This window comes from Malaclemys terrapin, chromosome 3 (assembly GCF_027887155.1).
Source record: "Malaclemys terrapin pileata isolate rMalTer1 chromosome 3, rMalTer1.hap1, whole genome shotgun sequence".
Lineage (NCBI taxonomy): Eukaryota > Metazoa > Chordata > Testudines > Emydidae > Malaclemys > Malaclemys terrapin.
The window spans coordinates 190,371,901-190,394,230 of record NC_071507.1 but is presented as its reverse complement, the minus strand read 5'-3'; the positions used below and the strand labels follow the sequence as shown (position 1 = coordinate 190,394,230).

Below are 22,330 nucleotides of genomic sequence, written 5' to 3'. Positions count from 1 at the left end.
AAATCAGGCAAACTTCAGCTGGTGTCGGTTTTTATTCAAAAGTTGTGAACGGTTCCTGAAGAAGATGCTATTGACATGTAAGATGCCATGTTGCGTAGATTTTCATAATGGTTTACTTACGGAAATCCCACATGCTGCACTTTTCTTGCCAAATTGCTGTAGAAACCACTGCCAGAATGGAATGCTCACCGCTGCTGATACCTATAGATGATGGAAAAATATTTGTACAGTACTGACTAGGTGTAGGGTTATCTCCAGAGGCTGCAGTGACACACTATATTGTACTATGCGAAGGATTGGGACTAAGGAAGGACTCTGGCATTCCTGCTCCCTTCACCGCTAACAGACAACTAAGAATCACAGAAATAAGAGATGAAAAAGACTCATTAGGTCATCTAATCCATCTCATTTCCATGCAGAACTGTCCCATGCAGACACACAGAACACCAAGGTGATGGGTACAATATAAGAATTTAAATAGAAAAGAATACAGTACATTCCCCAGTGATTTGTCCAGTGCACTATTAAATGTCCCAAGTGATAGACTATTCAAATACATTTTAAGAACAGAAATTTTCTCCAAATAAGCATCTTAAATTTTCCCTTTCTTAACATAAGCCATAGAAATTAGAGACAGAAATGACCTGCTAAGTCATTCAGTCCATCCCCCAGCAAATTCTAATTGTACTTCATGCTACTGCCTTCCATTTAAACATCTGAAAACTTGTGTGTATAGCTATATAGAGATTTATATATATATATAGTGTGTGGCAGAGCTCCAACCTTGTCCCTGTGGGTCCCGCACTTCCAGGCGGTTTATGCTAGCCTCAGAGGCTCACTGCAACCCTCCACGTAGCCCTTCTCTCTCTAGGGACAGGGTTACAGTCTACTGAGCCCTTTTCATCATAAGCCACCAAGGAAGTTGGTGAGAGAATTCCCACAGTCTCTGTTGTCCCTACGGGCTTATTCAAGAACAGTTCAGCCTCCTGTCCCGACAGGGGCCTGTCTTCCCCTCCCAGGAGGTGTTTCTGTAGTGGCAGGTTGGGGGGAACCCAGGCCCGCCCTCTACTCCGGGTTCCAGCCCAGGGACCCTAAGGGCAGCAACTGTTGGCAGCCGACCTTTCACTGCCAGAGTTGCTACATTTCCCTGCGTCACTTCCCCACAGCTCCCCACTTCTCTCTCTTAATGTTTTCTTCACCCTTACCTTAGGGCTCCCTTTCCAGTGATTTGAGGGTGTCTTCATTACCTAGCCCTTCAGCCGCACTTCCTCTCCTCTGGCTCCCTGGCTCTCTTTGGCCTGACTGGAGTGAGCCCTTTTATAGTATCAGAGGGGCCTTAATTAGAGTCAGGTGTTCACATTAGCTTAACATCCTCACCTGACTCTTTGCAGGCTAATTGGCGTCAGGTGTCCACCCTAGCCTGGAGCAGCCCTTGCTCTGGTCAGTCACAGAACAAAAAACTGCTTATCCAGTGGCCAGTATATCTGCCTTCTACTACTCTGCTGTACCCAAGTGGCCTGGGTCTATCACAATAGACAGAATTAAACACAACACCATCCTTTAAAGGAAAGCTGAAGTAAGTACAGGATTCACTCCTTTGAGGGTGGATATCTCCAGTATTGCAATTGATCAAAGCCAAAATATCATCCCATTATTCCTAGCTTTACCCCACCTTGTACCATCCTAAACAATTCCTCTCCCTCCTTGGTATTTATATCTTTCCAATACCTGCAGCGACTAGGGATATAAGAAAAGAAAGGTTACATACCTTCCATAACCAGGGTTCTTCAAGATGTGTGGTCCCTACCTGTATTACCTGTGGGATATGCATGTGCTTTATGTATCTGAGACTAGAAGATTCTTGCTAGTAGTGTCTGTTGATTCCCATGCTCTGATGCAAGGGTAGGAGGGACAGCATTGACTGACCGCCTCTCCAGTTCCATCTATACTGTAAATCAAGTGTTACGATCCGAAGCAAAGGAGAAGGAGGGCAGGTAATGGAATACAGGAAGGGAGCACACATCTTAAAGAACGCCAATTACAGAAAGTAGGTAACTTTTCTGCAAGTGCTGGTCCCTATGTGTATTTCACTGTGCATGACTGACAAGCAGGAGGGTGCAACGAATTCTGCTGTACTATCTGTAGGAATGCTGACCTACATGTTTTATTAAATAGTCCTGCCTTCAGTTCAGGGGACTGGACTAGATGACGTACTGAGGTCCCTTGCAATCCTACACTTCTATGCTTAACTGAGGAGGCTTGCTCCAAGATACAAGTGTCTTGTGAGGATATGAATAGAACGCCACAGGGCTTCTTTACATATATCAAGGAGGGATACTTCCTGAAGCGAAGCTGCTGAAGCACCTTTGCTCTGGTGGAGTGGGCCTTGCTCCGCCAGGTGGAGGTGCATGAGATAACTGGTAAGAGAGCAAGGTACAGCCTGAAATCCACTTGGATAGTCTTCGTGAAGATAACGCTTGTCCTTTCATGTGTTCCACTAGGGCCACAAAGAGCCCAGGCAATCTCAGAAAGAGCTTTGTCTCTGAAGATAGAATGCCAATGCCCAAGGTATGTCCATGGAATGGAGTCTCTGATCCTAATTGTCGGTATGAGGCTTAGCAAAAAAAACGTACAAGTAAGTGTAGAGTCTGAAATTACTTTGGACACAAACTGAGGGTGCAGTCTTATTCTTATGGAACATGATGTATAATGGGTCAGCCATAAGGGTGATGTCCACCAGGAAGGCTAACTTCCTAGAGTAACATGAAAGCAAGCATTTTGCAAGTGGTTCAAATGGTGGTATACTTAGCATGGAAAGGACCAAGTTGGAACCCATGTTGGGGCAGGTCTGGCTATTGGAGAGAAGATCTGATCAAGCCTTTCAGAAATCGCACAGTCACTGAATGTGTGAAGACGGAGTAGACATCAAGAGGACGGTAGCAGGCACTAATTGCTACCAAATGAACCTGTAGGGATCTATGGGAAAGACCAGAAAATTTCAAGGTGAGCAGACAGTCTAAAGTAATGGGAATGTCCATTTCGTCTGAGGACATTTGGTGACACTGAGTCCAAACAGAGAATCTTTTCAACTTAGCTAAGTAACACCTTCTCGTGTATTCTTTCCTGCTATTGTTCAGGATGGCTTTAACAGCTGTCAAACATTTCTGCTGTATGTTCAATGCCCATCCATATACCAGGCTGCGAGGTGAAGTTACTCTGGATTCAGATGCCTGATCTTGCCCTTATACTGGGGAGGATGTCTGGGAAGGACTGGATGCGGACTGGTGGACAAGATGACAAATCGAGAAGGATGGGGAACTGAATTCTCTTGGCCATATGGGAGCAATGGCCTTGTCCCGCTGGACATTCCTGAGAACTTAAAGTAAGAGTGGGATGGGGTAAAGGGAGACTACATCAAATTTCCCATCCATGGGAATAGAAGGATATCTCCCTTGGAATTATGACTGTACACCCTGCGGTGCAGTATATTGTGCATTTCTTGTCTTGAAACGCAAACAAGTTCAGAATCGGAAATCCTCATTGTTGGAATAGGTCTTTCGCCAATGAATTGTGAATCTCCCATTTGTCATCCATCAAGAAGTGCTGAGACTGTTTGCTCATGCATTGTGAATTCCTGGAACATGACCTACCAACAAGGTAACCCGATGACGCATGCACCAATTCCAGAGGCAGACTGCTTCTATGCAAAGGGCATAGATCTTGCTCCTCCTTGCTTGTTGATGTAGAACACAGCTGTCATATTGCCTGACATCACCTGAATGTGCTGGGAATGAATGAATGGTGAGAACTGTTTGCAGGCCTCTCAGACTGCTCTCAGTTCCATGAGATTTTTGTGCACCCTGGACTCACAAGGTGTCCATGTTCCTTGGGCTATTTGTTCATCCAGATGTGTACCCCAGGCTACTAGGGAGGCATCCACAATTAGCGTTTTCTGAGCAGGTAGCGGAGAGAAAGGACCTGTTCTTTGTCCTGCCACCAAACCTTGTATCATGGGTGGGGAGTGTGTGATGTTCGCCTCTGGTGTTATCTGCACCAGTGATCTGCTAGACCACTCCAATCCTTGACCCTGGGAGCCAGCCTTACCCTGCTCTGCTGTGAGAACCCCCACTCCTGGGCTATTCACGCACAGCCTTTGGCATGTAAGCTGCTCCCAGCTACTTGCAACCGAATGACACTAGCCAATATCTCCAGTCCCAGACACAACCCTAAGAACCTCTGTCTTGCAGTGTCCGGTTATGCCTGCTGGAAGCTGAAAGCTTATATGAGTTCGTCAATTTAACTAAGAAATTGATATGTACCAGGCTTGTTATCCCAAGGGGAGTCTCTGACACGCTTCATGGGCATTCACCCATGAAAGATTATGCTCCAATACATCTGTTAGTCTTAAAGGTGCCACAGGACTCTCTGTTGCTTTTTACAGATCCAGACTAACACAGCTAGCCCTCTGATACTTCAGGTAGAATAAACAAACAAATTTATTAACTATGAAAGATAGATTTTAAATGATCATAAGTCAAAGCACAACAAATCAGATTTGGTCAAATGAAATAAAAACAAAATGCATTCTAAGCTGATCTTAACACTTTCAGTGCCCTTACAAACTTACATGCTTCTCACCACAGGCTGGCTGGTTGCTCTTCAGCCAGGCTCTTCGCTTTGATCAGCACTTTAGTCGCTTGGTGTGGTGTGTGTAGATGTTGGTGGAAGACAGAGGAAGAGCATGGTAAACATTTCTCTCTTTTATCATGTCCTTTCTTCCCTCTTGGCTTTGCCCCCCCCCCCCCTTAAAGTCAAGTGAGCATTACCTCATCGCAGTGCCAAACTGATCAAATGAAGGGGGTGACTCACTCGAGAGTCCAAAAAATCCTTTTGTTGCTGTCTAGGCCAGCGTCCTTTGTTTCTGTGAGGCTGGGCTGGGTTTGTCCCATACATTCCCTGATAAGGCGTGAACTGCCTATCTGCTCTTGGAGAGTTTTTGCTTGGGCTTATTTTAAGCCACAAAGACACATTTTCAGCCTCATAACTATATACATGAAATTATAACTATAACATTACCGTAACAACAATGCTCAGTGCATCATGACACCTTACATGACAAGACACCTTACATGACAAACTTTGCATTGGGTACCACACAATCATTTTACAAGAATGAACATGGGGGTGCTGGGTGTTCCGCTGAGGTACAGAGCGTCACAAAGTGTAACTAACTGGTCCATACTGTGCCTGCTTGGCACATATACTGCTCAAAACCAGGCTTGTAGACAGTCAAGTCAGAGGCTCATGAATGGTGTCACATAGGTTCAAGATGCCATGTAACCCAGGAGGACAAGGATGTTTGTGGGAGCTGTCTCAGCTGATTGATCAGGATGTTCATAGATTGAAATCTGTCCATATGGAAGTAAGCTCTGGCCAACTGGTCATGGTTGTTTCTACAGTTGCTCCAATGAATTCTGTGGTCTGTTTTGGAGCTGAAATGGACTTTTCTACCTTCATGCAGATTCCTAGTTATTTCCGAGGGCATTCTGCACCAAAATATATATATATATATATTCTGCACCCCAAAAAAATTAAAATTTTATTTTAATATATTTTAATATTTTAAAATTCTGCAAATTTTATTTGTCAAATAAATGTGGAGCCTCCAGCATGGCATTGGGGAGCACAGGTCACTTGCTGCACAGAGCTTGGAGATCATTGTGCCATTCCCCCTGGGGACATGGACTCTGCTGTGGGGCTGAACCCAACCCTGACACAGCACAAGGGCCGGGCCTGCCCCAGAAACACCCCAGGGCCCTGCCTCTCCGTGTCAGGTGCACCAGGTGTGGGCAGGCAGGATCCAAGTGTGGAGGGGCTTAGTGGGGGGGGGATCCAGGTGTGGGTTGAGAGGGTTCTGTGTGGAGCAATCTGGGTGCAGGCGGCTCAGTGGTGGATCCGGTGGGGGGGGGGGAATCTGGATGCACAGGGGCTTGTTTGGGGGTTCTGGGTGCAACAGTAATGGGACTCTACAGGGGGGTCCAGGTGAGGGGGGTTGGGGCTCAGTGCGGGGAATCAGTGGGGGGTCCAGATGCTGGGAGAGTGGGGCTCAGTGGGGTGGGGATCCAGGTGTAGCTGGCTGGGGCTTGGTGGGGTGGGGATCTGGGTGTGGGTGGCTCGTCAGGTGGTCCAGATGCGGGGGAGCAGGGCTCATCGGGGGGGATCTGAGTGCAGGGGGGTTTCAGCTTGGCGGGTGGGTCTGAGTATGAGGAGGTCTGGATGCACGGGGGTTGGGCAGATGGAGGAGCAGCTCCCTGTACAGGGATCCCTCCCCCTGTATCTGAGGAGCGATGGTTGCAGGAAGTCGGGGGGGAGTTTGCAGAATTTCCTGCTGCCGGGGAACTGATGACAGTCCTTCTCCCATATCAGAATTGCCTGGCGAAGAGAACAGGGGCTCCAACTCCAAAGGTGAAATACCCTGACTAGTAAAGGGAACAGGAGATCAGCTTCTTTCATAATGTTCATGGACCGACAGTGTCATGATCTCCCTTGTAAGAACTGGGCCTGATAAGATGGGAGATTCCAGATCTGGCAGGATGGTGATGTCCTCTGAAAGGGTATATTTGCCCCCATGAGGCGTCTTCTCTCTTTTAACCTTCAGTGTTGGCTCAGAAGTGTGCATCAGTACCAATGGCCCCTTTGCTAGTAGTGGAGGTCAGACTGTCTAGGCTCATGCCTCTCTTGACTCAGCACCAATGGTCCTGCTGCTGCCGACGGTGCTGAAGGGGAGGTGCCCTCTATCTTTGCAGCCTGTGGGTCGGTACCATGACCTTGATGGGTTTTCAAGTTTCCCTGGTCCAGGTGTGAAAAGTCACCCAGTTTAGAGGAGGGCTGATTCCCCAACACACTTGTAGAAGTGGATCTAGAGGGGAATTTTCCTCTAGGCTTTGGAGGTTTCTTGCCTTTGCAGTGAACCTGAGAGGAGGAATGCTTGGCTCTACCTTTGCCTGTCACTGTGTCTGAAGTGCCAGTGCTGGGCAGCGTGCTCCTCAATGCCTCAAACCACTGTGCAGAGCAGTCTGGTTCCATGAGGTGTTTCGTAAGCCTGAACTCCCATGCTTGTCCCGCCAGTCGATATTATAGTTACCAGTTCAGAGTCCGGATCAATCTAGTGGCCAGCTAGGTTGATCACGAGTAGGGAGGAGCCCGGTTCCGTCGGTTGCGACACAATGCTCCGTGGAAGTCTTGCCAGGACGAACCCAAAGTTTCATGGCAAGGCACCCTGTTTATATAGTGATTTTCATTCGTTGGGACCAATGAGTATTTCACCGTCATGCGGTAATCAATTGTTGTTTGACAAGTGCTTGTTTTTTTAAATTGTTTTTTTTTTAAATTGTATTTTTATTACGTTTTTTAGGGAGTTATTCCATGCTGGGTTTTATTACCACTATTTTGTTCCCATTGCCTGTCTTATTTTTAGAGTCGTTAATTTGCCCTCCTTTGAATAGGGGCGTGTTGCAGTCTCCTGGCGCCCTTGTGTCTGTCTCCGGCTCCTCCCTAGACCATCTGGTTCAGCAATGGCCTTCACACTTATTTCTTAACTCACACATTCCTCATTTACACACAAAACAGAATTAATTTACACAGAACATTTTGAACAGGAACATCAAATTGCAATGTAAAAGAAAACAACCATGGCATTCCTTCACTTATTTTAAAATGCTAAACCTACAACAAATTGGTGACCCTCAAAGGATCTGTTACTGCCTTGAAATTAGTCCAGACACAGATTCTGGCTGATGTATCCCTACCAATGGCCCATTAGGCCATTCCTTTTTGCTATTTAAAAAGGGTGGCTGGCAGGATATGATCAAATCATACACCAATACGTTTAATACATACTACATTATTATTCATTTTAAATTATATAAAATACAAACATAAAATGTTACAAACATAAAATGTTTGGGGGGAGGGATAGCTCAGTGGTTTGAGCATCAGCCTGCTAAACCTAGGGTTGTGAGCTCAATCCTTGAGGGGGCCACTTGGGGATCTGGGGCAAAAATCAGTACTTGGTCCTGCTAGTGAAGGCAGGGGGCTGGACTTGATGACCTTTTGGGGTCCCTTCCAGTTCTAGGAGATAGGATATCTCCATATATTTTAATTTAATTTACTACTACACAGGGTGGGGAGCAGTGACAGATACTTTACTTAGCAGAGATATGAGCTTCTCTGAAGCAGTAGAGGCATATCTGGTGATCATTGCCTTGGGAAGGAACAGGGACAGGAGACACAGTTCTTGAAGGCCAGAATCCTGCCCATAACTGGATCCCATACTGGGAAGGGGGGCGTGTTTCCCAAAACCTAATTATCTAATAAACTAACTAGGAATTTTTATATTCAATATTTACAGTTTATAATATTTACAGGTTTGATGAAGGAGGATCAGTCCTCTGGACACTGGAGAGTTCAGACTCAGACCATGAAACAGTAAGAAGGAACTGGAGAGGCAGTTGGTCCGCATGGCCGCTTACACCCTCAGATCAGAGCACAAGGAGGGAAAGAGTGCATATGAGGACCAAGGGACACTACTAACAAGAATCATCCAGTCTCAAGCACATGGAGTGCATGCATAGCCCACAGTGGAATATATACAGGGACCAGCACTTGCAGAAGTGAGCCTTTGCTCCACCTCTTATTAATTTTAGTCACTGGAAAATATCAGCCTTTGCAGTGCTTCAGTGTAAGAAAGGAAGCATTAAAAGGGTTGAAGAGGAAGGGGGGGGCAAAATGGAAACAACGAAGGCTCCTCTCAGATACCCCAAACAGTCCCCCTGGCAGAAGCCAGGCCCAAGAGGGGAGCAAGCAGGAGCTTCTCTGACAAAGGTTGGTACAGCACTTAATAGGCCAGACAAAGGAAAGGGAAAGGTCTACATGAAGCATTTTCAGCAGACAGATACCCCAGCAATTACACATTAAACTTTCTATTTGTCCTCGGAGGGCTTTAATCAGAAGCATGAGAGCTGCAGCATTTCACCAACGTACACTGAGAGGGAGGCATGCATTACAGGAGCAATTTCTAGCTTGGTTGCAAGAGGATCACCCATGTAAGTAAGGCTGGACAGAACTCCACCCAAAAGCGCTAAGGAAGAGGGCTCAGTAAAGGTATCTGTGAAGCAGCACTGATGCCTTTATACAGGAATTCACATCATCTGTGAATACTTTAAATATTTATCCCTGCAGGTTGCCTGGCACGGAGGGCCCACATGTGTGAATGCACAAGGGAAACTTGTTTAATTCTCGGCATATCAGACTGGTGAGAGGGAAACAGAAGCTAAAATTCCAGACCTCCCTTCATGCACAATGGTTCACCTTTTCAAGAGGCAGGAAGTGGCTCGTAGGTACAGGTGAACACTAAGGAATAAATTTAATATTCCAGACCTTTCCCCTCCCTAAAAGTTCCATGATGTCCGCTAGGAATGGGATGGTGATCAAACTCATTCCCAACAGCCAGCAGGTGCTAGCAATTTGTAGTCACTTAACCTGAGTTGCTTAGATGAAAGCTGCTCCATTGAACAACCCCCTCTGTCAAAGAAACAAAACTCCCTGAAAAAAATGCTCATTTGTTTCAGTGCAACTCACCAAGATGGTCACCACTAAATACTGGAAGTGATTGTGAAGACTGGCTGCATGGGTGCAAAACAGGACAAAATTGCTCTGCTCAAGCTGCGAGATGAAGACAACATCAAAAAAGAATTTCGTTACATCACCTATAATAAAATCAGTTATCAAATAAATCCAAGCTTTTAGGACCTGATTCTGCTCTCACCAGTTTAAAACAGAAGTAACTCCACTGAAAACAATGGAGTAATGTCAGACGGATCAGACCCTGAATGTAGCAAACTAGTAGGTTGCAATATGGAAGACTAGTTTATTGGAAGGGGAGAGGAGTCTATTTGCAACCTTGGAGTTTGCCTATTGTAACTGGTTAGTTACAGAGAGCAGTTTGCTGAAAAAAAGTTGCACTCCCCTTCCACAGACTGCCTCTTAGACAGTAATACCATGCATCTTTTAATTAAAGCCATGGCTCCTAAGCAATTTACTGTCCCCCTCAGCTGAAATTAATCATGGCAACCCTCTGAAGTGCAGTAACTAATCAAGAGTGGCAGGGCCGCCCAGAGGATTCAGGGGGCCTGGGGCAAAGCAATTTCAGGGGAAATAATTTCTCCATAAAAAAATATTGCAATACTATAGAATACTATATTCTCATGGGGGCTTGGGGCAAATTGCCACTCACATTGTTGTAATTGTAGAAGTCCTGATCCGAAAGGGGGTTGGAACGGTTGCAAGGTATTGTTGGGGATGGGGTGGCTGGAGAGCAGTGGCTGATGGCCAGGAGCCCAGTTCCGAAGGCAGCACCGCCTCCAGCAGTAGCGCAGAAGTAAGGAAGGCAGGGTATGGTATTGCCATCCTTACTGCAGAGCTGGGCCCTCGGCCAGCAGCCGCCACTCTCCAGCCGCTCAGCTCTGAAGGATGCAGCAGCGCAGAAGTAAGGGTGACAATACCGTGACCCCCCTACAATAACCTTGCAACCCCCTCTCTGGCCCCCTTTTGGGTCAGGACCCCCAGTTTGAGAAACACTGGTGAAATCTGTATAGTATAGGGTAAAACTACACAAAAGACCAGATTTCATAGGGGAGACCAGATTTCACAATCCATGACGTGTTTTTCATGGCCATGAATTTGTTAGGGGCCTAATGATTAAGGTAATGAATGTGAAGGAAACACACTTAAATGATTAATGGAGATGAGCACAGATCTCAAAATTCTGGATCAAAATAGAACTGAACTTTGGGGAATGTGGGTTGAGAATCTATCAGTTTCAGGTTTTTATACAACATCTATCAATGTTTCTTTTGGGAGGTTTGAAATACAGCAGGCGATCCAGATCTGAATTTTGTGGCTCTAGTTATAACTAGAACTAGTACTGTATGCCTAGATGATGGAATATCATCTTACACGTACATCGTGCCTTCCTTCACAAAATACTCTATAGGAACCACTTCAGACACTATTAAAACACAGTCACATAGGGAAAGGAATGGGGCAATGGTTTATTGCGGCACACGCTGTAGAACAGCTTTGGGAGAAGTGAAAAAGCATTCCCTAGCTGGTTGAAACTAGGGGATTTTAGGTAGGTAGTATATAATTAGCCAAACTGGGCCTTTTATGAAAAAAAGCCAGAGAATCTTTAATAAGTGGTCAGGGCTTTAGGTTTTATTTCTTGTTTGAAAGACTACCTCCAGCAGCACAATGCCCCTTAGCATGACCGCAGGGCATTGGTTCCATATTGACTCAGAGGGGAAAAACACAATCTACCAAATCACCAGCTCTACTTGCAAGTCTAGGGCTATTTACATTCCAGCTGCTGCTTCTGACTCGTTCATGCTGTGGGTAGAACAAGTCCGATGCATGGACTTGCAAAGACTGGAGTTACCTGAACGGCTGTTGAGATGAGAAGAAACGAAGCTGTAAGCTTCAAGTACGGACCGTGCTTCATTGTGAGTCTCAGTCCCTTAAAGAAAGGAATTCCTTTGTCTGAATTTAAGGCGTAAGGATCTACAAGGGGTGGAATACATAAAATAATGTCATATTTTCCAAAGCTAAGTGTGAAAGAATCACTTTGAAACCCAGATGTATTTGAATTTAACTTACCGTCTCTCTCCTTTACTCCAATGAAAAGGATGACAATGCCGAATAGATACACCCCTCCTATTACTCCCGCTGCAATCATGTAGACTTCTCTCTTTAAAAGGAAAGAGACTTATTACAGATAAGGACAGTAAAAGCCTGATCGCACTGCTCTGGCTCAACAAAAGTGAACGGAACACTACATTGAGGAAAGACAAATTACAGATCCTAGATAGAAATAATTTTAATACTAGCATGGGCAAGATTTACATACAAAACAATGGGGATTGTGTCATGTTAGGATATAAGCGTCCTATTCATTTGGCCAGAGCAGGCTACAGTTTTATGAAGGACAGAGTGACATTTTCCAGGGGTTAGCACAAGTTACGACCATTATGGGGAACCCTGGCTCCCTCAACATTTTCAGGTTAAGGTAAGGTGAGGCCCAGCCGTGAGCTGACCTTGACAATATTTTTGGAAAAACAAAACCAGCCCTGCTTTTGACATCTCATATTTATCTGTAACAATAGCAGGCCCCAATCCCCAGTGCTGCTGAGCATCCACATCTTCCAATTAAGTCAGCTAGAGTCAGTTTGTAATGAAAGATGTGCCGGGGCTGAAACAAGTTTTTTACATTCATAACTGATGCAGCAAACCCAGAGGTGCTGGGGCTATGAACTGCCAAGCCTAGAAGTGCCGGGGCTCAGCCCGGGCAAGCCCTGGCACAAATTAAGCACTGGCTATGGTAGGCTAACTACTGCCTTGGCTATTGTACCTCGAAACCACATTTCTAACAGCACTGCTTATGGACCAGGGCTAAGACTGTCAAAAATGACTAATGATTTTGGATACCTCAGTGTCAGGGTGCCCAACGGAGAGAAAGGACGGTCCAGCGGTTAAGATGCTAGCCTAGGACTGGCGCGACCTGGATTCAACTCCTTGCTCCACCACAGACCTTCTGCGTGATCTGAGGCAAGTCACTTAGTCTCTCTTTGCCACAGTTCCCTATCTGTATAAAGGGGGAAATAGCATTTCCTTGCCTAACAGGAGTGTTGTGAGGATAAATACATTACAGATTGTGAGGCACCTGGGTACAGGGCCGGCTCTAGGCACCAGCAAACCAAGCACGTGCTTGGGGTGGCACATTTTCAAGAGCAGCATTCTGGCTGTCTTTTTTTGCTTCGGGCAGCAAAAGCCTAGAACCGGCCCTGGCAGCAGCAGTGTGTCGCCCTGCGGCCACTGTGGTTCGCGCTGTGGGGGAGCAGCTCCCGCACCTTGTGGCTGGGCCGGGCAGGCTCCGAGCGGGGGACACTTGGGCTGGGGCCTGCCCCTCGGGGCACACGGAGCTGCCTGCAGATGCCACAGGGCGGCCGCCCCCCCAGCGCCACAGCCAGGGCTAGGTGAAGCGGCCCGAGCCGCCCAGGGACTGCGGCAGGGTGACCAGAAGCAGCAGCGGGCCCATAGAGGGCAGGGCGCTGCTGTGCGGGGCCCGCGTCCTGCTCTCTGGGGCTCCGCTCTGTTTGGGGCTACCCTGCCCCGGCTCCTCAGCCCCCTGCTGGGCTGTCCCCCAGCTCTGCCCTCCAGGGTCCCGGGCATTCCTGGAGGCGGGAGCCCTGGCTGGAGGGACCCTGGGGTGAGGCATGACCCAGGAGGCCCGTTGCTTACCTGACCCTGCCAGCGCCAGACCGGCTGGAGGCGAGAGGGGCACGGGTCGAGTCAGCACTGGTGGGGGGAGCCCAGGGGTGGGGTGGCCAAAATTTTTTTTGCTTGGGGCGACAATAAACCTAGAGCCGGCCCTGCCTGGGTAATACAGTAATAGGGACCATAAGTAAGCAATAGCTAGATTTCAAGACACTGACTTTCAGAAAGTGCGGAGCACCCACGCTCAGAAAATTAGACCCCTTTAAAGTTTCTTCTGTTGAGCATCCAAAAATTAAGGCACTCAGCGTGTGTCTTCACAGCACAGTTAGCTCAAGTTATACTTGAGTGTTACCCCTCATCGAACTCCCATCTACACACAAAAATCTCTAGCTCAAATTGAGTGATGCTCTAAACTCAAGGTAGCTGGCCCATGGGCCGAGTTTGAACCTTGAGTGATGCTGAGGTTCAAGCAAGTGAAGGGGTTACAACAACTCATAAGTAATTAAACCAATCACTCTGTGCTGCTAATCCAATCACTCAATGAAACTCCAATGTAGTTCTGAAGTGTGGTCGCACCCTCACTGGAGCTAGGTGAGCTCAAGTGTTCTAACATGAGCTAACTGTTGTAGCGAAGACAAGTCCCCAGAATAACTAGTCACTTTTGAAAATCTCAGTCTTTCTCTGGTTGCTTGGCTGGAACTGGAGAACTTCCCAGGTACGTACAGCCAGCTGTGTGCTCTTTTCCTTTGTGTGAAGAACTTTCACGGCTGCAGACTATTTACAAATAAAATTTACTTCAGGATAAATCCAGGACCTGTAAGTATACATTTCTACCAAAAAGTAAACCGGCCATGAACAAAAGGTCTAGTATGTCAGCAGCCAGGACATGTTTATATAAAAGCAACTATGTTGAGACTAGCGATCGACATATACATTCGTCTGTCAGAGATATGCAGCATGCGTCGGATGGTTCGGAATTTTTGCAAATGAGATTAATCTAGCTACAGATTTTGTGGTCAGCACACTGCAGCCAATATGTCTTCATACTCTATGGGCGAGACCTCAATACAGATGCAAAATTAGTTAATAAAATTATTATAATTTATGTGTATGATGTTCCAATCTTGATTTCACCTTTACTGAATTTTAGGAGATATTTACAATTACTCTTATACATTGATGCTTGGGGACTATAAAGCTCACATTCTTATGTTTTTGGTAGCTTATATTTATTTAATTAAATGAAAATGTTCAAACTAATTAAGGATATTCCTAGGAAATCTCTGCTGTCTCAATCAAAGAGAGTCATGACAAGTGTCAGGCTATTCTCTGAATACGGTTTTCCAACCAGTTGTGCATCCACCTTATAGTAGGTTTGTCTAGGCTATATTTCCCTAGTTTGTTTATGAGAAAGTCATGTGAGACAGTAACAAAAGCCTTACTAATACTGCTTGAGAAATCATTAAAGTTTGATTTAAGCATATTTACTTTGTATATTTTGACATTATATGATGTTGACAATTTGTGTTTTAACAGTTACAGCACTTTAACTTTTTGAATCTCAATGTCTAGAGCCCCCCAGCTGTACTTCCCCCCATAATTTTCTTGCAACCATGAACATTTAAATAGATTAAAATAGAAAAAATGCCAAAAACCCATAAATTATGCAACTGTGAAAATTTAAATTGATAAAAGTAGAAAAAAATGCTTAAAAAGTAAACATTGATATTAGCCATTGAAATTATCAAAAAATAAAGTTCTGCCAAGCTTATAAATATACTACAAATGGTAGGTTGCAAATCTAGGAACCATTTGGTCAAAAAAAGCCCATTAACCAACAATGGCATCTTCTCAAAGAACAGGCTACCTCCCCCATGTACAAGATAAAAGTTTGGTACAGACATGATCTTTATCTAAAAAACCCCCCAAAACTTTGTAAGCTATTTATGTTTGAGAAAGAGTCAGCTGTATACATGAATGTAAGGCTGTTCTTTATTCAGGAGAAGAAGATATGCTTCAGATGTGTTTTCAGAGCTGTAGACTAAGGCATAAAACTGGGCCTCTTTCTCCGTCTTTACAGAGAGAAAATCTTTAGTTTTAAATCCCACACAAAGATTTCTAGAGATATCCTAATCAAAACTGATTTCTTTTATAAAACTTTAACGTCTTCATTCTTTAAACTTCTAGGAGAATATTTATGGCTGGGAACTGTTTTACAGAAGATATTGGTTAATTCTGACTCATCTTTCCTCTTGATGGGGAAAACCCATCTGTCCCTCAACTGTTTAAGATGTTATATGCTTCCTTTGAGATGTGTATTCGCAAATGATTTGTATCTAAGACTAGCTCTTCAAATAGTAACTTCCTGAGACTACTATTCTGTGATTCGTAAAGTTTTTTATGTACAAGTATAGCAAGGTCATTTGAATGCTGTAGCAGGTTAATATAAGAAACCATCTGAGTATAAAATATTGATATTCACTGGGGAATTAATCAGTTACCTGGCAAAGCTTAAACATCTTGCCAAACTCAAAAAAGACAAGAAAAACGTCTGCAAAGATTGTTAAGAAAAGACAATACCTTATTTGATGACCATTTAAGTTTAAAGACTCTTTTGAATAATAATTTAAACTAAAAAAAGACTATTTTAACAGCTAAAATACTTTTTGGACTGCGTTTTGACTTATATGAAACAATTTCAAAACCTTGATGGAGCTAAAGGAATCTCTCAGAAAATGAACTGAATAAAAGGGAGTTAAAACTCTAAAAGATGTTCTGAGAATTTCCTGCCACAAAGCCAAAAATCAATACAACTATAAAGCTGAAGAATTACAGCTCTACTGCATGTGCGTTAACAGACTGCATATTCATGAGATGAAGATGCTACTAAGGCAATCCCATGAAGGTGATAAGCCAATGAAATGTAACAGCATCTGATATCTGAATCCAGCCAAGCCCTGAAAGGTGTGCTTCTTCCACCTTCAGTGAGACTATGCAAAGAGAAGAGTATAAATTCCTTGGAAGTGGGACATGCACTCTCATGCTTGTTCTTACAAACTCTTATGTGCTCTTATGCTCTTACATGGTTCCGCTTTCTTATGCGCTCAGTTCAGCCTGGCCACCTCATCTCTACAAGCAAGCACACAGCAGCAACCAGACAGCTAAGAAGAATAAAGAGGCAACAACACAGCATCAAGAAGCAGCAACCTTCCAGCTCAGCACTGCTTCTGCAGCACGAAAACATCATTGAGACTTCAGCATCGTTGGTGAGATAGAGTCTGCAAGAGCATTGCCAAGGGATTAGAGTTGTTTCTTGTAATAATTTTAATGGACTATTGAAATCCTATTGTAATGTAAGGCATTAAGAGCTTCTCCTATTAAACACTAGATTGCTTTGACTGTGAACTCCAAAAGGATACATGAGTTAATCTTGGTAAAAAGAGAAAAAATAGCAGGATTTACAGTAGAACCTCAGAGTTACGAACACCTCGGGAATGGAGATTGTTCGTAACTCTGAAATGTCTGTAACTTTGAGCAAAATGTTATAGTTATTCTTTCAAAAGTTTACAACTGAACAGTGACTTAATACGGCTTTGACACTTTACTATGCAGAAGAAATATGCTGCTTTTAACCATCTTAATTTAAATGAAACAAGCACAGAAACAGTTTCATTATCTTGTCAAATCATTTTTTTTAGAACTTTCCTTTTATTTCTTTTTAGTAGTTTACATTTAACACAGTACTGTACCGTATTTTTTTTTTTTTTTTTTGGTCTCTGCTGCTGCCTGACTGTGTACTTCTGGTTCCAAATTATGTGTGTGGTTGACCGGTCAGTTTGTAACTCTGGTGTTTGTACCTCTGAGGTTCTACTGTACTTTGAATTTAAGATTCTTGAATATTTATTAATTTTCCTGTCTCAAAACTGCTCCTTGAATGGCTTCCTTTTAAGTAACTGAGTTAAATGCTTTCTTCATTTTTGCCCAGGTATAAAGCGGTTAGGTTATCTATGACAAATCAAACAGGATTCACTGATCCTTAAATGAAATTCCTTAGCCCGTCTATAAATTGTTTTAGTTATTTATGACACACTGAGACAGGCCTCCATACTGATTTTGGGAAAATGTACTTCGGTCTTAATTCTCCTAGAGAAGAGTGTTCCCACTGGGGGTGAACCCCTTCTTAAGGACTAATCCAGTGATACTCAGTCTGAAGTTCGCGAGTCACAAGTGGCTCCTTAATGTGTCTCCTGAGGCTCTTTACAGCACGTGATATTAAAACACTGTGTGATTTAATTATGAACCAATCTAAGTTATTAATCAATGAGGATGCTTTTACTATGTTATTAACCAATTGTAATTGATAAAATATTAATACTTAGCCAGCCATTTTGCTGTGAGAATGAAACAATGAATTCACACTACTGTGGCTTTTTGGGGCAATACTGATCACTAATTTGGCTCCCGAACCACTGAGGTCTGAGTATCACTGGTCTAATCTCGGTTGAGAGCTCTTCACTGAAATACATACAGAAGAGATTGTATCTGTAGCAGCCATTGCTTACTGGCTGTGTTCTGTTTTGTTTTTTGTTATTATATTATTAAAGTAACGGGGGGGAGTTATAGCTAATTATTGTGGCTATTTTGTTTGTCTGTCATTGTGCTTTCCCCTATGGCACAGTCAGAAGAACCTCATGTGACTATAACAGTGGGGTCACATCCCTGAAATGGAGACAATTAAGATTTGGCCCCAACTACTTCTTGTCCTCCACATTATCTTTTTTTTGTAATTTTGAGGATAAAATCACTTGGAGCTCAACACTTCGCAAAACAACTCTTTCTACCCACCATATCCCCCTGCCCCAATAATGCACGAGAGTAGGATTTTCACACACAAACATTCCCACATGACCTCAGATTTTTTATTCATGTCTGGTTCTTTTCTTTAATGCTGTTTAGGGGATTTCAAAGACTGGGGTTACTCAACAGCACTAATGAAAACAGTCACCGCAAGGCAAAAGGCTGCCAGTGTACTTCAGTCCTGCCCTGCCACACCTCCAGCCAGTCCTCGCTTGAAAACCTCTTGTGCAGAGACTTGTCAATTTGTATGGCAATTTTGTGATGTGAGCAAATTCATTGTTTCATAGATTCCAAGGCCAGAAAGGACCATTGTGATCATCTAGTCTGACCTCCTGTAAAACACATGCTATAGACAGTGTTTCTCAAATTGGGGTTGCCGCTTGTGTAGGGAAAGTCCCTTGGCCTGGGCCGCTTCCAGCAGCTCCCATTGGAGCAGCGAACCGCGGCCAGTGGGAGCCACAATCGGCCGGACCTGCGGACGGGGCAGGTAAACAAACCGGCCCGGCCCACCAGGGGCTTTCCCTACACAAGTGGCGACCCCAGTTTGAGAAACACTGCTATAGAACTTCCCCAAAATAATTCCTAGTATATCTTTTAGAAAAATGTCCAACCTTGATTTAATAATTGTCAGTGATGGCGAATCACTGCGCCCCTCGGTAAGTTGTTCCAATGATTAAGTACCCACACAATCTAAAATTGACACCTTATTTCCCATCTGAATTTGTCTAGCTATTGGATAGTGTTAAACCTCTCTCATAGACTGAAGAGCCCATTCTTAAATATTTGTTCTGCATGTAGATACTTATAGACTGTAATCAAGCCACTTAACCTTCTCCTTGTTAAACTGAGTAGATTGAGCTCCTTGAGTTCATCACTATAAGGCAGGTTTTCTAATCCTTTAATCATTATCATGGCTCTTCTCTGAACCCTCTCCAATTTATCAATATCCTTCTTGAATTGCGGGAACCAGAACTGGACACAATATTCCAGCATTGGTTGCACCAGTGCCAAATATGTAGGTAAAATAAATCCTGGGATGGATAAACAGGGGAATCTCAAGTAGAAGTAGAGAGGCAGCCCGGGGCTTGGGGTCAGCCCCAGCTGCAGGCAGCACGGGGCTCAGGAGTGGGGTCAGCCCTAGCCCCAGCTGTGGCCGACATACAGCTGGGGCGGAGGGGAGACCCCGCCGTGGGTAGTGGGGAGCTTGGGGGGGTCAGCCCCAGCTGCGGCAGTACAGGACTCAGCCCCAGATGCGGGCGGCACGGGGTGGGGCGGAGTTTAGCCCCAGCCCTGAGAGGCATGGGGAGGGTGGCTCGGGTGAGCCCTGCAAGGTGGGGGGGCGGCTTGGATGAGCCCTTGGTCATCCTGTTTTTACTTTAAGAAATATGGTCACCCTGGAGGGGGGTCAAGATCGCTACTCCTCCGTGGCTGGGATGAGAACCACGTCTTTCTCTAGCTCCTTCTCTTCCCACTCTTCATTGGCAGCTCGCGTTACTGCGCCTGACCAGACATAGGTTCTCTGTAGCAGCTGATGCTGCCCTCCTGCCCAGAGGGTCTGCAATTAAAGCGCTTTAAAAAAATTAACACGTTAAGCGTGCTGTGCATTAATCGCACGCGTTAACGGCAGCTAATTGACAGCCCTGTTATTTAGGCTTCCATTTTAAACAGCCAGCCAGTCTTTAGGGAAGAGAAAAGATGCCATACACCTCCTCAGCATCCATGTCTCAGCATCTTCAGCAAAGCTCCTCGGCATAATTTGGTTGTCACACTAAGAAACAATTAAAAACAGAACAGACAGCAAGGCTTGTTCAAAATGATGCATCTGTCTTGGCTCTGATGTCACCACCCTTAAGCCTGTCAGCCTCATGTATATCCCGCAGGACGATGTGCTGCAACACCACTGTAACCTCCCCTAGGGATTTTAGCGTCCTTGTACCGCATGCACTTACTCCATGAGACTGGAGGCCCAAGGGCTCAGCCAGGTTGGAAGCGTTGCTTAGAGAACTGGAAAAGTCGGCAGCGTTTATGGTGAGATTCACGGTGCAGTAATCAGAGGCATGGGCGCTTGCCACAATCTGCCCATGGAGCGCAGCTCCCATCAAGGTTCCAAGCACTTCCACAGTCATTCCTGTAACAGGAAGCAGAAACATGTGTTAGGAGGTGAGCTTGTTTCACCCGCTGTTACTAAGCCTGGCTATTTCTCTCACTAAAGAGTGAACTGATTGAGGCAAGCGATGTTCCTTTTACACAGGGGAACATTCACAAATGGCACCAACAAAACCAGCAGAACTTGAACATCAGTTACAACTGGTCAGCATCCCTTGATGGAGTTGGAATTCCACCTCCCATTCTCTGACCACCTCTATATTACTATAGATGGTGGTTCTCAAACCTTTGTACTGGTGACCCCTTTCACATAGCACGCCTCGGAGTACGACTCCCCCCTCATATAAAAAAGTGTTTTTAATTTATAAATGCTGGAGGCAAAGCGGGGTTTTGGGTGGAGGCTGACAGCTCATGACCCCTGCTGGAATAACCTTGTGACCCTGTGAGGGGTCCTGACCCCCAGTTTGAGAACTTCTGCTATAGAACATATGTAAGAGCTATATGGCTAGGGCTAATGTATGTAGGGGAATACAGTTGAAATATAGCTTAAATGCTGAGAGGCATTCTCTGAGCACAGGACTGGGAGCCAGAACACCTGTGTTCTAATCCTGGGTCTAACAGTGACTTAGGAAGTACCTTCTCTGTACCCACTTTTTCTAACTGTAAACGGGATGGATATTTACCTACCTCACAGTCACCCTGTCTATCTTAGTTGATGTTTGTGAAGAACATGAAGCCCTTATATGCTAAGTTTTAATATCTAAAGTGACTGAGGACCAGACTTTTAGAACTGTGTGCATGTGACTGCGCTAACTGCACATGTGTATTGGGCCTCTTTTTGTTTTGTTTTGTGGTTTTTAATCAGAGCAACTTCTACTGGTGACGACAGCAGCTGATGCCATCACAAAATTGAATACCATCCCCTCAATCAGCCCAAAAGCTCCAGGGTATTCCTTCTGTCTGGTAGGAAATGACCTGTGTGAATTAACTAACTTGTTCGCCTGTCTTGGGGCAGGAGTTACCTCCACCATGGAGACAAGTATCTTAGGAGCAGCATCATTTTAAGGATCTAGAGAATGATAAATCCATTACATCTCAGTATTATAGCATTAAATGAAAAGCCTCCAGAGAGATCAAGCCAGTCAGTTCTCTCATTTTATAATGCCATGTTTGCCTAGTTCATCATTTCTCAAACTGTGATCCATGGACCATCACTGACTCTAAGTGATGCATAATTAATATAGCTATAGCATCCTCTTTCCCCCTAAACTGGGTTGCTTAGACATTACTGACTTAAAGTCTGCTGTGCTGAGCACAAATCCGAAATTCAGGTTTCTCATTATTGCATTCCGTCAAACTGGATTCAATTTCCAAACATGCATGACTTAAAGAGATAGTTCCTGATTTGTGTAAAGAGAATTTTTGTTTCAAATGTGTGTTATGAGTACTCTTGTTTGGGCTTAGATGAAAGACGGTGCAGAGCCATTACTTAAGAGAGACAGAGAGGTTTCCTGTTTTGAGTTTTCATTCTCCACAGTGTGGGACTTTCCAGCAACTGCTGCTATCTTCTCAAACAGAGAGGACCATGGAATGGAGGATGTGATCTTATGGGTCACCTGACGTGTTTTCTTGATTCAGGTTAAGTCACCAACCCCAAATTTCACTCCCAACTTGACTGGCTGACCAAAAGTGCTGGCTAGCCCGGATCCAAATATGAGTCTGACCTAAAATATTTGGCTGTAACCCAATCTAAAATTTCAATTGGACATGCCATGCAGAGCTTCAAAAATCGCTGAGCATCTGGTGCAATGGGTAACTACAGAGCACAGAATCATAGAATATCAGGGTTGGAAGGGATCTCAGGAGGTCATCTAGTCCAGCCCCCAGCTCAAAGCAGGACCAATCCCCAACTAAATCATCCCAGCCAGGGCTTTGTCAAGCCTGACCTTAAAAACCTCTAAGGAAGGAGATTCCACCACCTCCCTAGGTAACCCATTCCAGTGCTTTACCACCCTTCTAGTGAAAAAGTTTTTCCTAA

At 44.7% G+C, this 22,330-nt stretch overlaps 1 protein-coding gene across 1 annotated transcript in view; it reads right to left on the bottom strand.

Annotated features, from left to right (window-relative positions):
• MFSD2B (MFSD2 lysolipid transporter B, sphingolipid) overlaps window positions 1–22,330 on the bottom strand; it is a 57,376-nt gene that overhangs the window by 14,502 nt on the left and 20,544 nt on the right. Inside the window, exons 6-10 of the mRNA XM_054024569.1 lie at window positions 20,136–20,314; window positions 11,713–11,803; window positions 11,495–11,616; window positions 9,640–9,723; window positions 121–201 (exon numbers count right to left, since the gene is read on the bottom strand). Coding sequence (XP_053880544.1) covers window positions 121–201; window positions 9,640–9,723; window positions 11,495–11,616; window positions 11,713–11,803; window positions 20,136–20,314 — 557 coding nt within the window. The remainder of the gene's footprint in view (window positions 1–120; window positions 202–9,639; window positions 9,724–11,494; window positions 11,617–11,712; window positions 11,804–20,135; window positions 20,315–22,330) is intronic.